The 15845-nt window shown below is 40.0% G+C and overlaps 1 protein-coding gene across 2 annotated transcripts in view; it reads right to left on the reverse strand.

Moving 5' to 3' along the window:
* Positions 1 to 13661: 13661 nt before the first annotated feature.
* FGD5 (FYVE, RhoGEF and PH domain containing 5) overlaps positions 13662 to 15845 on the reverse strand; it is a 118787-nt gene continuing 116603 nt past the window's right edge. For both annotated transcript variants that reach the window (XM_064519283.1, XM_064519282.1), the window contains exon 21: positions 13662 to 15686. In XM_064519283.1, the coding sequence (XP_064375353.1) occupies positions 15650 to 15686 (37 nt within the window). In that variant the 3' untranslated portion in view covers positions 13662 to 15649. The remainder of the gene's footprint in view (positions 15687 to 15845) is intronic.

Consider the following 15845-nt stretch of genomic DNA (forward strand, 5'->3'; position numbering starts at 1 on the left):
CTACCTGAGCCGCTCCGAACGTTCGCGCGCCAAGGCCTGGGCGGGCCGGGCCGGGAGCAGCCCGGCCGCGAGGGGCGCCCTGCGCGCGGGAGGGAGGGGGGCGGGCAGCCGGGCCGCGAGGGGCGCCCTGCGCGCGGGAGGGAGGGGGAGTAGCGCAGCCGCGAGGGGCGCCCTGCGCGCGGGAGGGAGGGGGGCGGGCAGCCGGGCCGTGAGGGGCGCCCTGCGCGCGGGAGGGAGGGGGAGTAGCGCAGCCGCGAGGGGCGCCCTGCGCGCGGGAGGGAGGGGGAGTAGCGCAGCCGTGAGGGGCGCCCTGCGCGCGGGAGGGAGGGGGAGTAGCGCAGCCGTGAGGGGCGCCCTGCGCGCGGGAGGGAGGGGGAGTAGCGCAGCCGTGAGGGGCGCCCTGCGCGCGGGAGGGAGGGGGAGTAGCGCAGCCGTGAGGGGCGCCCTGCGCGCGGGAGGGAGGGGGAGTAGCGCAGCCGTGAGGGGCGCCCTGCGCGCGGGAGGGAGGGGGAGTAGCGCAGCCGCGAGGGGCGCCCTGCGCGCGGGAGGGAGGGGGAGTAGCGCAGCCGTGAGGGGCGCCCTGCGCGCGGGAGGGAGGGGGAGTAGCGCAGCCGTGAGGGGCGCCCTGCGCGCGGGAGGGAGGGGGAGTAGCGCAGCCGTGAGGGGCGCCCTGCGCGCGGGAGGGAGGGGGAGTAGCGCAGCCGTGAGGGGCGCCCTGCGCGCGGGAGGGGGGTCAGCCCGGGGGCGCCCCTGCCCGGCCAGCCAGCCAGCCCCGGGACAGGGTTCCTCATATACCTTCGTTCCTACTAAAAGGATGACCAGTCAAAGGTAGGCTTCTTGGAGCTGATGCTGACTTCCACAAAGGAGTCCTCCGGACTGTTTTGACCTGTTCCGTTTGGTAAAGGTGCTTTCACTCGTAAGGGCTCTCCTGGCACTGGCCTTAGGTTAGGGTTGTTCTGCACATGAAGGAGGTGTGATCGTAGGTGTGGTGAGACGTGTTTGGGATACACAGCTGAGGTGGTTTAAGAGATCCTGAGGCTATGGCACGTTCACCCCCTAGTCCCAGTGTGCTGGCCTGTGTAGTTGTTTCTTAATCTATTCCTATCAAAATGATATAGTTCAATTAGAGCACTTTTAATAAGTTTCCTCTAAGTCTGGTCATTTTGACAGAAGCTGACTAAGGAATACTCAGATGAACAGTGAAACTGGAAGATGTGAGGTGATAGTAACCCCTGTAAGGAAATGTGTGGAAGAGATGAGCAGCTGCAGGCATTGCCTCCAGCTTAAATGGAAGGTGCTATAGTCCAGCACTTCCCCTATTAGTGCCTTGATATTTTTGATTAGAGGTAGCCATTTTGGGCAAGGATATGAGAAATGAAAAACTAAGCCTCTGAATTATACCCTTAATGGCACAAAATGTCAGTTAGTAACATTAAGGCAGACAATGTACAGACATGTTTGCAATAGATAAATACAGGAAAATGTTTCAAAAGTGGCATGGATGTTTATTCACTACTGAAATGTTAAATATCCTATATGAAGAATTTTCAAATTCTCAAAAAATGGAAGGTATGTTCAGATGATTGGAAATACACGGAAGCAAGTTATTGGAAACACATTTGCTGCTTTTTTTGATAAATATATACCTTTAAAGGGTAAATATTTCTTATAATTTTTAGAGACTTTTCAAAATTCTCACAGTAAACTTACTATAGAACTCAGATGTTAGAGCAGGAATGTGTTCACTTGTTATAAATTAAGGATAGTGACTGATGGAGCAGCATCTATGAGCAGAACTTGTCTCTGTTTTAAAATGAAATTATGGAAAAATGTTTTTAAAGAGAAACTTTAATCACTTAGTCTGGCACTTCAGTGCTTTAAACTATGAAATGTGCATGTGTTGGGTCATGGTTGTAAGCAAATTTAAAAGGAATCTTTAGTTTGCATTTTATGATAGCTATTTCATAATAAGCACAGATATGTGACAGATTTTATGACCTTGTATCCTTTAAGCAGCCAGTAGCATTCAGTCTAGTGTAAGCCACAAAAATTCTGAAAACTTGCATGCTCCAGAGCTTAGGAGAAATAGGCAAAAAGACGCACGTCTTTTAAAAATACATATCATTATGTGTGCAGTTACAATACAAAGGGCCTTAGAACAGAGCCAGGAAAACATACCGTCTTTTCATTGCTTGTAACTGACAGTTTTAGGAGTCACAGGAATATTGAGGTCTGCTGACTTTTTCAGTTCTGGATTAAGTGTATAAATTCTTTAAGGTTTTAAGACATGCCACATTGACACTTGAGATCAATGTGAAAAAAACAGCCTTAAAGACTTGTTATTAGTATTCAGATGCTTGCAAAATTCTTTTTTTTATCAGAGTCATAATCAGGTTTTCATCTTATTTTTCTTCACACCAGCTGTATTCATGGCTGGGTGGAAAAGCATTCTAATCATCTGGTCGGGGCATTTTCTGGCAAGGCCTGGTTTTCCTGCCAGTAGTTATGTTCAGTTGTGCACTCTGTCTTCAGTGATGGATTGTCACTTTCTGAGTAAACCAGAGAGGAGAAGCCCACTGTAAATAAAGAAGCTTTTGATTTTATCTTTATAAGCAGCAACAACAAAATATATAGAGTGGGAATGCAGTAGACAAGGATGCTTTCAGTTGCAATTTCTGTAGTGATGATTATTTTGAACTCTTCAGGGCAATAGTGTTATTTTTCCTTGATTACACTACATATGTTAAATTCACTTGTTTCTATTCAGTAACAAATCCTCTCGCCCACATTCCTTAAAAGGCTGACCCAGCGTTTCTGTAGCTTTGGACTGCTAACCCGTTACTTTCTGTTTTTTCTGATCTTTGGTGATCAGTATTCGGAGTGAAGTTTTGAGCTTTTCAGTTGATGTATAGAGAGATTGGCAGGGCTTTTCAAGGCCTCCCTATAACAACTTGTGTAGATATTATATGTGCCCTGGCATTTGTTCACTTTTCTGTAGTAGTTGTTCTATAATTGCTTACCAGGTAAATTAATTTTCCACAAGTCTTTTCCACCCTTTTCATTCTTCCATGTTCAGAAGTGTACAAGAGTGGTGTTTTGTGGTCTGTTTCTACTTGGCTTGGGCAAAGCTATATTAGCTATCATGATAAAGCTTTATCAGTGGTTTTAGTGCATGAGTGAGTTTTACTAATCTTAGATAATTGGCTTAGAACTGAGAAGTTGGAGGGATAGCCTCTACCGTCCAGCTAATTTACTGATTTGCCCACCTTTATCTATTCTCTCTTATTGTCATGTTTTAACCTCTCTGGACACAGTTTATCTTTCTCTTCTATTTTTCTGTACAAAAAAACAAACTCTCTCAAGCTCATAGGGGCTGCAGTAATATCCTTATATGCCCTGTGCTCTTTTGCTGTATGACAGTCTGGTAGCCTAGTTAGGCAGATTGCGTCTCTTGTCTGTATCAAAAGTGTATAATAACAGCTATTGGCCTTTGAAAGCATTCCACCCCTAGTGTTTTGATTAAGAAGGCATTTCTCACTTGTTACTGCATTTTTGATATGAGTAAAATTCTCATTGAAGTAAATTTGAGATTTGTCTGAGGAAAGGCTGGAAATATGAACATGCGTCTCTGAAGGCCTACAAATCCTGTCACAGATTCTCATGTAAACGGGGCAATTAAAAAGCTGCAATATCCTTTCAGTATGTATTAATCTTTGGTAACTCAAGAGAAAATGAAAACACTTACTTACATAAACTGATATTTCTGTTTTTGAGGGATTTTTATTTGTATCTGTAAAATAGATTCAGTATTTCTCAGTAAACCCAATATGACCTTTTTAATGCAATTGAAGACCATTTTGAAGGTGGTGATGATTATTTATTGTCAATTATAGACCGTGCTAAAGGGGGGTGTGCTACAAAAATTGCTTTAGCATGTCAGAGCATTTAATAAAACTATATTCTTGGATCACCATAATATAATTAGTGAAGGAACATTGGGTAGCACTTCTAAAATACTCTGGTGTTGCATTATTAATAGTTAAACTGTCTTTTAATGAGACTCCTAATTGATTTTCGCTAGAGAATTTTTTTAACTAATAAGCAAGGCTGTTAAAAAAAATAATAAAAAAAAGCAAGCATTTGATTAATTTTATCAAGCCTTATATCTTGGTTCAAAGTGTGTAATATTTTAATAAGGCTCATGGCTAATGAGTAAAGGCTACAGAACAGTAGCATAAACATTTTACAAAAACAAGAGAACAAGTTTAATTAAAATAAGTACAGTGAGTAAGTAAAGTAAGTAAGAACAGTATTTCTTTGTCATGCCATGGTACATGAAAGGAGAAAAAAACCCCCCAAAACTATTGCTCTTAATGTGTTGGAAAGTGTTAGTATAATATTACCTATTCAGGAGATTATGGAGGCTCTTTTTGTTCCCTCATCTCTAAATAGTGTCCCCTAGTATGAGAATGAGTGAAGAGCTTTGTGTGTAATACATTTAAAAGTCTCTCAGCTTAAAAAAAAAAAAAAAAAAAAGTCAGAATATGACTTTACAGAGTAGAGGATATACGTGGTAGAAACATTTTTTTTCTTTTTAGCTAGTATACCTTACTTTTTTTTCATTCAGTTGAAGAGTATTTCAACACCAGCTGACATGTTGCTATGCCGTAATGGGTCTTCAGGTGCTTCTGAAATTTTAGGTAACTATATTATACTATAAAATAAAAATGTTGCATTTATATTCTTAATAATATAGTATATATTGGTAACCAAATGCATGTGTGCTATGGAAGAATTGCTGTGAGGGAGGAGAGAAGACTGTGAATCACTGGGATGCTGTGCCCATAAAGCAACTGCCCACTGATGGTAGTTTCTGAGCATGTTATTTTTTCCCCCTGTTGAATATGTACCTGAGTGTACAGCCTGCTTAAGCAGAACTCTCTTCTAGAGTTTTGTGCATCCTAAGGAATTTGCTTTGAGAAAGGAGGCTGTACTGAAGATTTCTTACTTTGGGACTGAAGCGATGCAGTAGTCAAGAGAAAGGTTTTTTCTTTTTTTTGGTCCGTTTCCTTCATTGTGCTTTTGAGCATATGTGTTTAATTTATTTGTTAAAGCTGACGGTCTGAGACACTTTGAGGATAGATACTGCAGTTACACCAGTTGTCTAATCTGTGAAAGCAAAATTCTATATAGTTTTGAATGCTGACAATGACTGAAAATCAGTTACTGATATTGCTGGAAGGCAACATAGATGAAAACACATCTTTAAAGCCCTTCTGTATATCTCCGTGGTATTGGAAATGAAGGTGCAGTTATGAGAGTTGTATACCCTATTAAGCAAGGCCTGCAAATACTGTATAGGATGTTCTACATAGTAATTTGAAAATAAGCCAAATAGAAATTACTTAATGTTATCTTGCAAAACTATTCCAGATAAGCAGAATTTTAATTTTCTATTATAAAACTTGTTAAGAATACAGACTGAGCTTGTGAAATTGGAGATTTCTTATACTGAGATGGCTATACTTCCAGAACTGAGTTTTGTCTTCAATCAACATGCTGATTTTTTTTAAAATTAACATTAATGTCACTTTCTCCTGCCACCATGACCATTTCAAGCAGTTATGCAAGTATGCTTTTATTAGAGAGAATTAAATGTGTGCAAGAAGAGAACACATTGAACCTGAAATAAAAATTTAAGGGTTAAAGAAAAGTAACTGTATAAGTGGATGCTTTATAATGATCTGTGGCCATTTAACACAATACGTAAGGGAACTTTCTTGGAATAAATAACTTTTCAGAAGTTGCCAACCATTAGGAAGATTCATAAATCTTAATTACAGCAATTTTACATTTTCATGACTGATCTGTGTATATGGACATCCTGTTTTCTCCTGAAAACAGGCTTTCTGTAACTGCTCAGTTGAATGTCTCATGCAATACAGAGTTTTCTATTTTGGTCAGAACTGATCCATACTTTCCAGAACTGTATATTGTTTCTCTTTGGACTGTTGGCAGTTTTGTACTATCATTTGAAATTACAGATAAATCAAGACACGCAGAGATTATTGTCTTGCAGGAACTCTATACGTAATGTGAAATCCCTGATTGTCCTCTGGCTGTTCTGTGGAGATAGGGCTACGTTTCAAAATTTTTAGCTTAAAATTAGGCAGTATGATTCAGTAGTATATATCACACGTCATTTAGTAATTTGAAACTAGCTGAAATATTTGGTATCTTAAATCTGTAAGATATGCTTTCTGAAGTTCATAATGAATTAGTAGGCACATTAGTAAGCTTACTAGACAGCCACAAAGCAGGAGTCAGCTGTGATGCAAATTTAATTTGGTCTCATGGTGCATATGCATTCTGGATGTTAATTATTTGATTATTACTGTTCCCACCCCCTCACCACTGCCATAAACCCTTGCTGCCTTCAGTGTACAAGGCTTTCAGTTTTTCAATATATATTAAGATCCTCATTCCTGAGTATTATCCCACATATACATTGATAGTTGTGAGGATCTTGAGGAAAAATGTGATTGGAAAGTTGAAGAGTATGTGCTTTCATAGTGGGCTTCATTATGATTTCATGGAAATAAAATATATCTCATAACTTGTGTTACTTAATTTGTTTTTTGTGTGTGTGTGTGTTTTAATAGTAAACACCTTCTGAATTCTGTTACGGAGATTAATGCAAAACCACATAATTACTTGAAATTTCAGAACCGTTAAATCCGCAGCTCACAAGTAATCAGTTGTGGTAGTAACAGGCTGGTATTTATATTATCATTACTATTTAGGGATGCCTCTAGAAGTAGCTGACACAAACATAGTATCTGCTCGACATTTTCCCTGTAGGCTTATTTAAAGTTAATAATAGCTGAAAAATATTGTGACTCAAAACCTGACCTGATACACCAAATTAAAGATGACTAATGGTTATATATTCTTTGGTGTCTCTTCTAGTTGTGTCCATCTTCTTTCACTCCCTTTTCTCAAATTCCCCTTGCTCCGCTTATCAGCAAATCTGACTGACTAAAAGGAAGAATGGAAAATGCCAGAGCCAGAGATGAATTGCCACTTTCCGCCTCTGTTTCCTACTCGGCAGGCTGGGACAGGTTTAGTGGACATGAGGCGCTTCATATTAAAAGTAAGGTGATAAAAGGAGAACTGTCTTGACATGATTTTCTTCCTTCTCTTTGCTCATGTCAATGTGGAGGTCTCCATCTTTACAAGCTACAAGATCTCCTTTAAAATAGCTTCTGAAAGCTGTACTTTCTGTAGCTGCTTTCAGATTTCTTCCATGATAGTTAATTTATAATAATTAGTCATATTAAAGTGAAACTTGAGAAGCAAATGCTTATTTCTTCTCTCCCACCAGTTATGAATCAGTAATAAACTTCTGTATTGTTGCTATGTGTAAACCATAAAACTTTCTCACATAATTTGATTTTTTCTATGTCTATTCATTGTATCATGTATTTTAAGATGCCTTTACATCTATTACTGTGAGAATGGGATTTCCACAGGGAACAAGTGAACTCCTTGCATACTATCTCACCTTTGGGAGTCAAGGCACCTTTCACTGTTTGTGGGGGAGGCTATTTGGCCCGCGTCGCTGGCAGAACGGCGTTGACTCAGGGAATTTGAATTAACTTGATTTATTGCCCATTAACAAACTTTTAATTATTGATTTGGGTATTAAGAAACAAGACATTAAACAAACACTGAGGGAAAGGCCTCCCCCCCCTCCCCACCTCCAGGATCAGCTTTGGCCCAATAACCCCCCCCCCCCCAGGTGCACTGCCCCGTGGACTCGCCGCACGTTACCCCCCCCGCGCTGAGGCGGCCAGCGGCGCAGGGGCTGGGGCCGCACGCGCCGGCCTCTCCTCGCTGCTCCCGGCCTCTCCCCGCCCGGCGCGGCCCCCTCAGAGGTACGTGCTGTGCCCTTCCGTGTCTCTGCCTGCGTCTCCTCCTTATTTCTCCTCGTCTTCCCCGCTGTGGGGCTACCGCTCCTCTCAGACTAGCTTTAGCAGCGATGCCCAGCGGGCTGCTGGCCCGGCGCGGGGGCCTGCTCCCGCCCTTGCGGAGCCGGCTGGGACCGGTTCAGGGCGGTCCGCGGCCCCCTCCCTGCTGGTGCCCGCTGCAGCCGGAACCCCGCCATTTATGTCCAGTACAGGCTGGGGGCTGAAGCCTCCCGGAGTGCCAGGCTACTTGGCCCCAGCCAGGGAGGGCTTTGGAGCACCCACCTCATGCTGCTTGCCCCAGGGTCAGGTTGCTTGTGGAGCACTCAGGTCTCTCCTTTCCCTTTCATCCCCAGCTGTGGGCAGAAGGCAGCTTGGCGGTGTCCTGCCTCAAGCTCCCCTGCTAACAGCAAGGGCCCTTTTGTGCCTCTGCTTTGTAGGACATCCTCCTCAGGAGAAAAAAAGCCCTTCAGAGATGCCATACAAGCTGGAGATGGAAGAGACCTTGTGAAGCTGCCCCTCACCTGAGAGAAGAGCATGGGTCTGCCAAGGACTGGAGGTGAGGTGGGAGATGTGCACACCCACAGGGGGGGAAGCATTGCTTTGGATGAGAAGAGCCCTTGCTGGGCAAATGTGGGCTGTAAGACCACAGGCCAAAAAACCCTCTTCCCGGCAGTGGTGGTGGCTTTGGCAGTAAAAATACATCATGGACAAGGAGGGGGGTCGGAAGTCAGAGAAGACTACAAAGCTACAAAATAAAAGCAGACTTAAAGGTTATTCATGCATCTTAAATATTTGGGATGGTCATTTCAGGTGCTTAAAATTCTTACACAATCATCCTGAAACTTTTCTAGAAAAATATAGTGACAACAGCAGATATCTAGCATGGAAGTTTTCAGCCTAAATATAAATTCAGCAAAGTTATAAATGACTGAGAAGGTTATAGTAGCATAAGCTGGTCTTGTTAATGGCACATAGTATTTAAATTTCTCTTTTAAGTGTTAGTAGAGGATTTTTAATGTACGTGCGCTTGTGCCTTGTATTCATAGGGTTTGTGTATATTTGGCCAGCACTGGGGGAAGCTAATGACTTCCATCCTATGTTTTCATGCCCTCATTTCTCCTCAGTTGTCTCTTAGCAAAAGTGAACTTGCTGTCTGCTCAGAGCTGTGTGGACTGCAGCAAAATCTCACTCGAATGTGGGTTTTGAATAGTTTGACTGGTTTGTTTGGAAATGCAGTTTTATGATGGAAAGTGGGAGGAGTGATTCCTTGGGCTCACAATACTCATGTGCTGGTCTGATTTGAAGTACTCTTGTGTAGTGGGACTGTTCCAGTGATTAACAGGTGCATCCTAGAAAAAAGCACTGTATGTTTATGCTGTTTGTTAACTCTCATCTCCTGAGTGTGCAAGGACAAATGCTTATGCAGTTAAGCTATTTCCTGTGCAGTCTGTGGCATTTGCCTTTGGTCTAAACTTCTCCCCAGTGAACCTATGAGCATAAGCACAGTCCAGTTTAATTTGAAGTAAGAGGACACACTGTCCACTGTGAGAGTACTCTATAAGGAGATCAAGGCAGCCTTAAGAGAACACAATGATCTACCTTGGTGCTGGAGGTTGCCAGAGCAACCACTGGCATGTTTATAGTGCCATCAGACCTACTTTTCATGAGCTTGAGTAGCTGCTTCTGTTTTCCGCCATGTAACTGGCAGTATCGGAGCTCACCTGCTGTCTCATGCACCAGCATGCCACATTTGATGGCCTTCATTTTGGTACTGAAGTCGTTGCATAGGTGATACTTACCGTGTGCTTGTTCAGATGTATACCTGCCCATGGTCTTTGATACTGGGTTACAGCTTTCTGAAAGCACAAGGGGACTGACCTTTTTAAAGCAGGTTTGTCATCTAAAAATATTTGAGACAAGGAAAGGCAATGATGTGGTAGAGCAAAAACTTGTTTTATTCTAAGGAACATGCAGAACAGCGCCCCATGACTTCTGAAATAAAATACAAATTCTTGACAATCCGAAGTTTAAGTAAGGTTTCCCTTAAAGTGATTAAACACTTTCAGAATTGCTTTTTCTCTTCACTGTGGGGAAAAATACAATGTTGGGCAGTGAAATGAAGTGTCAGGAATCTGAACCAGCTGCTATCAAAGCTGATGGATTAAGCAGTCTGTATATGAAGGCTATCTATTGAATTGTTGCTGATTTCTGCCGATGTTTAATAATAACAAACAGATAATTTATTTTGAGATCATGCTCAGCAACAAAGTTCCACGGTGACTGTGGTTCTGTTAGGCCTGCCAGCATGCTTGCTTTCTTTTTTTTTTTTTTTTTTTAAGACATCAGAAGAAAGGCAGGAAATTCTAGATGTCATGCAGGAATATCGAAAATATTGTGTATCTGACACCTCAATGAGGTCTTGCAAAACTTGTGTTTCAGATTGAACTGTAGTCTAGTGTTTATGCAGTCTTGCTCTACCAACTTTGTTGTTGCTTTCTCTGTTGTCCATGTGACTTCTATTCTGATTACTGGAAATGAAACTTTGATCTAAGAAATCGTGTGTTTATCATACAGTGACTATACTTTGAAGTGAAATTCCACAGACAGTAATCTAGAAATACAGTTTATCATTTTATTATTCAATTATTAAATAGTGAAACTTGCATTTTATTAACAGATTTAATACTTGTAAAAAGTAGTTTTAAGAACAGTATGCAACTACTGTACACTGAAGATTGTAAAAAGCAAGAGCAGTGTAAGATCTTAACCCTTCCCCAAAATACAAATCTATAAAGTAGTTCCAGTTCCTGTGGTGCTTTTCATCCAATGATATTTGTCTGCTGGCAAGTATGACAATTAATAAGATGGTATAAAGTATGTGAAAAGAAAAACTTTATAGACAATTACTAGTCGATTTAAAGTGACCTTGTAGTTTCTTTTAACTTACAGAAGAGTGAGAAAAGGACATAAAAATGTAGTATTACAAGTAAAAAGATGAAAAAATTCAGAGCATATTTATTTAACATGTATTCCATGCCTTTCCAAAGCGTGTAGGTTAGAAACAAGCTGCAACACTTTTCTGGAAAAAAGCTATTGGAAATAATCCCCCCCCCCCACCTCCTGTCATCTAGTGATAATGTTATAAGGAAACCATGACAAAGAATGACAATGCTATTTCATAATAACTTTAAAGATTTTTTGGTGTTTGTTTTTATGCTGTGCAAAAGGAAGTCCTTCAGAATACTTGTGAAACAGAATTGTGTTAGGAAACATCAAATTTTTTTTTTAATATTTTACTTGGATCTCCATGAAAAGGACTATAGAACCTCTCTTGGAGTCTAGAAGCTTTCTAGTCAAACCTTGATCAAAAGAGGTATCTCAGTGTCATCCAAACTGAAGGATCTCACTCTTTTAATACAAAAAAGTTTATCAGAAATGTTCCCAACTTGTTCAGTTAGACTAGTGTTTTAAGTATAGCGCATAGGAGGCTCACAAAGTGACAAGGGCATGCCTTTTCCTGTCAGTGAATATTGGCACTCTTACTATTTTATTTTCACAAGCAATGATACTGAGTGTTTTACAGCCAAAGTTATCTCTGTTGCTGCACCAAAGTAGCATACAAACTGGAAAAGACAGGTTGGTGTTCATAGCTCTGTGTTGCTCTTCCTTCATAAAGGTAACCCAGAATCAGCTTGGGACAGGTAGTAGTCCCAGTGGTCTCCAGACCAGCAGTGCTTGGGTACAATGGCATAGGATCTTGTCATCTTTAAACACTCGCCAACTCTAAATGACTTATAATATGATTTGGAAAAAGATTATAAAAAGAACTGTTTAAAAATCATGTTTTAAGTAGAGGTATACTGTAACATAGATCTAAAGATTAGTTGCCGAAAACTGTTAATCGTTTTGATGCTTTTCAACAGTTAGCAAAATAGAATACCCCTGGAATGACAAAACAGATCAATTTGTGTCTGAGCTCTTGACTGAATGGCTAGCACATTGTGCCTTATAGAATTTTTTGAAACATTTATGAAGATTTAGAAAAAAAATTTTTGAGAGAGTAATACAGGCTACAGATTAGGAAGAAATGTTACTGAGCTGTTTGTAAGGAAAAGGCATACAGAAAACTGCACGTTTAAATGCCTTTATTCTAAGGTGTTGAAACTTTCTAAAAGGTGATTACTGGATTAACTCTGAAATTCAGATATCTTCTGCTTTTGGTGCTTAGGTATGCTCAAATTAGATTAAAAGTCAGGCTGAAATTATGAGGACATCTTCAGTTTCTTTTCTCTTTGTGCTGAATTGAGACCATATATACCTGTGACTGAGGTGATGTTGACAGGTAGGCTGGTTCTACAGGGACAAAGGCAGTGTGGTCTGAAGCACTTGATCACAGCAGTTAAGTCCAAATCCTCTTTCTACTGCAAGGCTTCTGCTACTAGCTTCTGACTTGATGTTCTTCCTTAGTTTGTCAGCCTCCAACAATGTTAAATTTTATCAGTTTGATGCAGCTTCATCCTCTAATGTTGGTGGTACTAGGCATTTTGAATGAGCCATTGTAACATCTGGCAGATCTGACAGAACAAATGTTTAGCATTATTGGTTGAATGACTTTTGAAATGTATTTTGAAGATGAATTCTGGATCATTTCTGAAACATTTTTAACTGTCAGATTTCCTCACAACACCAGATCTTTTTGGAACTTGAATTGTTGCTGTGTTTTTTTATGTGCATCTTTTCCTTGTCCAGGTCTCACCTTGTAACACAGACATGGGAGTATGTGGGATTATTCTTCATCCTTGATCAAATGAGTAGAAAGGAGAGTGAGAGACAAGTAATGTTCAATTGCTTTCTCCTTTATGAAGGGATAGCAGGCCTAAAGGTACAGCATTTTAGAAGTATACACCACATCTGAGGAAAAAACACTGTGTCTATGGACTAGGGCATCATAAGGTACATAGCTCTCTTAGTGGTAGTAAAATGGTTAAAATGTGGTGGATGTATTCTTTAGTTAACATTACTTGGCTGTCTTTTGCTTCATAACACTGAAAGTATGCTGCTCTATAAAGAATACATTTTTAGAAATCAGACACTTTTATGTTAGGTAGGGAGTCCTTTGAAGACCAGTCGCTGCTATGGTGCCTCTACTGGGTCTCCCAAAATGACAGTTAATTCGGATTTTGTTTTAATCAAAGACTGCTGCTGGCTTCCTTTTCTAGTTCCTTGGCATATTGTTTTCAGAAAAGTGAGCTATTCTCTTAGGTGTTTATGAAGATTCTTAGAATTTGCTAATGGAGTGCCTCAGTCCTTTCACTGTGTTTATCCTTGTAGCGCTCCTATGAGGCAACAGGAACCTATCATGTGTGTTACTGATAGGGAATTTGCAGAGTTCATGGTTTAACTGTGATCAGAAAAGGAACTCTGTACCTCAGTGACTTGATCTCATATCTCTTGATTTCTAGGCTTGTATAATCAGTGAAACGTCTTGGGTTTCCCCTGCCCCTGCTTGTCCTCAGAATTGGTAATGTTGAGGAATTATTAAGGTTTTTGCGTGGCTGAGTTTACAGATCTGTGTTGAGTATCAGACTCAATTAACAGTTGAGTGTCTGTTAAAGATAGCAGTACTGGAACCGAAGAGCTCAAATTAAAGAAGATAAAAATAATGTAAAGGAAAAGCCTGTAAAATTGCAGTTGTATTTTCATCTTTTATTTTTCCATATTACTTAAAACAAAGTGTAATAGCAGTGTGTCTCATTTTTTACAACAAAATATTTTCATGTATTCATTTCCCACCTGTTACTCAAAACTTCATACAACAGTCACTAAATGTCAGCACCTGAATCTTCATAATACTGTTGTTCTGTAGTGCAGTTTTTGTTTGAGACCATGGTTAAAAATCTTACTCTGTGTTTAACATTCCCTTATTTTTTGTCAGTGCAAAACATTTTTAAGGGGAAAAAAACATTTACAGTCTATTGGTAGCAAGGCCATAATTCTAACATGAAACAAAGAGTTAACATTGGTGTTCATCCATCAACAAGAGAATCAAAAGTTTTATTTTTCTCATGATTAATTTTTCTATGCGTATGATAATCTGCGCTTTATGAAACTGTCAGACTCAGATGTATCAAAAAAACCCCCAAACAATAGAACTTTTTATTTAGTGATAGGCTTCTTTTTTTTTAACTTGTTTTCCAGGTGACAAACTATCTATATTTGAATACATGTTGCAGCCAAAAATTCAGATTTCTATGCAACTTATGGAAGAAAGGGAACTCGAAAGTAATAATAATAATAATAATAAAAAAAATCCCCCTGCAATGTATTTTAATGTAAGTAAATTCTTGATCATGGTATTTTTTACAAAGATATATTTTAATCATAAATGCCATTCTAGTCCTCGGTCAAGTATCATGACAAATATAGGACACAAAATCATTTTATTGCAATGATTATAACATTAGTACTTCTCAGCCTTATTTAAAAAAAATAAAACCCCCAAACTCCAGAGAGCTAAATCTTAATCTGGTGTAAAACAGTATGACTTCAAAGATGCTGTGCTGACACTTGGCTGCTGATAATCCAGCCCTGTGTAATGCACAACAGCAGTCCGATGTAAAGTACATTCAGCCCCAGGAGTTCCAAAGCAGTCTATCAGAGTGGGTTCAGACAAGTGCTTTTCAGCCTGCCAGCATATTTCAAACTGTATGCTGGTTGTATCGATTGAACTTTTGATGATATTTTTCATAACCAGAACAGCAGAAACAACAGCAACTTTGAAAATAAAGATAGACTGTTTAAATAGATGATAAAAGTCTAACACTACTAAGCAGACTAGCATTAAATAAAAACTGTCTGTAGGTTTATAATAAATTAAAAATATACTTTGTGTTTGAGTCTGATGCAGTGTTTAGGGAGACGCGATAATATTCAACATCTGGATTGCCAAAGCTACCATAGTGTGTTTCAAAGTACTGTAGTGTTAAGAAATTGAATCCTTTAAAATAAATTATACAATGATCTGTGTAAAATTAGAAATTGTTGGCAAGTAGTTATGCTGGAACATAGTCAGTAGAGTGGTGGTAGACCATGGTAGAGTGTATGGATTTGTTCGTTCCCTTTCTGTGGAAGCAGTTTAGCATATGCAGGGCACAATTTCATGCTGGCACTTGGTAATGGACGAATGGTAAATCAGTCCACATAACTCCTTGGAAACATGAAATATGAAGCTGTAGTTCAGTAAACCAATAAAGTGCTTTAAATGAGTATTTGCTGTTTACTCCGTTGTTTCTCATTTCACGGTAGACATGAAAACCAACACAATGAAATATGATAGTGCTCTAGGGTAAGTAAAACTGAGCCTCTTACTTACTTTAGCCTGTATTTCCATATATTTTCTCATCTTGGCATTAGACTTAGTTTACTGTGGGATCAGAGGAGATGCTTATAGCACAAGTTGAACTTGCACAGACAAAGATGACCATAAATATTCCCTATTTTAGCTTCCATTTGCAAAAATGTGGATGAAAGAGGAAGGAAGCAAAAAGAGAAACCTGGAAACAGTTCAGATCCAGTGTGTATAGCTGGTTTGTCTGAAATACACTGGTCAATTTTGTAAGACAGAAGAGGATTGCTGGGAATGTATAGAAATCTGAGAATTTATTCCAAGTCCATTGCTGCTATAATATGGATGCTTCTTCCATGGCTTCAATCCACCTGAAAAAAGGGCAGGGAAGAAAAAGTGGTATGTTCAAAATTATACAGTTCTTTCTAAAGTATGCTTTTTAAGAACACAAAGCCTAAACAGGACTGTATTCTCCAGCCTGGCTCTAATAAGGAACCATAGTTTTGTGATTAAGGCAGGTACCTGGGCAG

Source organism: Dromaius novaehollandiae, chromosome 12, assembly GCF_036370855.1.
Source record: "Dromaius novaehollandiae isolate bDroNov1 chromosome 12, bDroNov1.hap1, whole genome shotgun sequence".
In the NCBI taxonomy this organism is placed as follows: Eukaryota; Metazoa; Chordata; class Aves; order Casuariiformes; family Dromaiidae; genus Dromaius; species Dromaius novaehollandiae.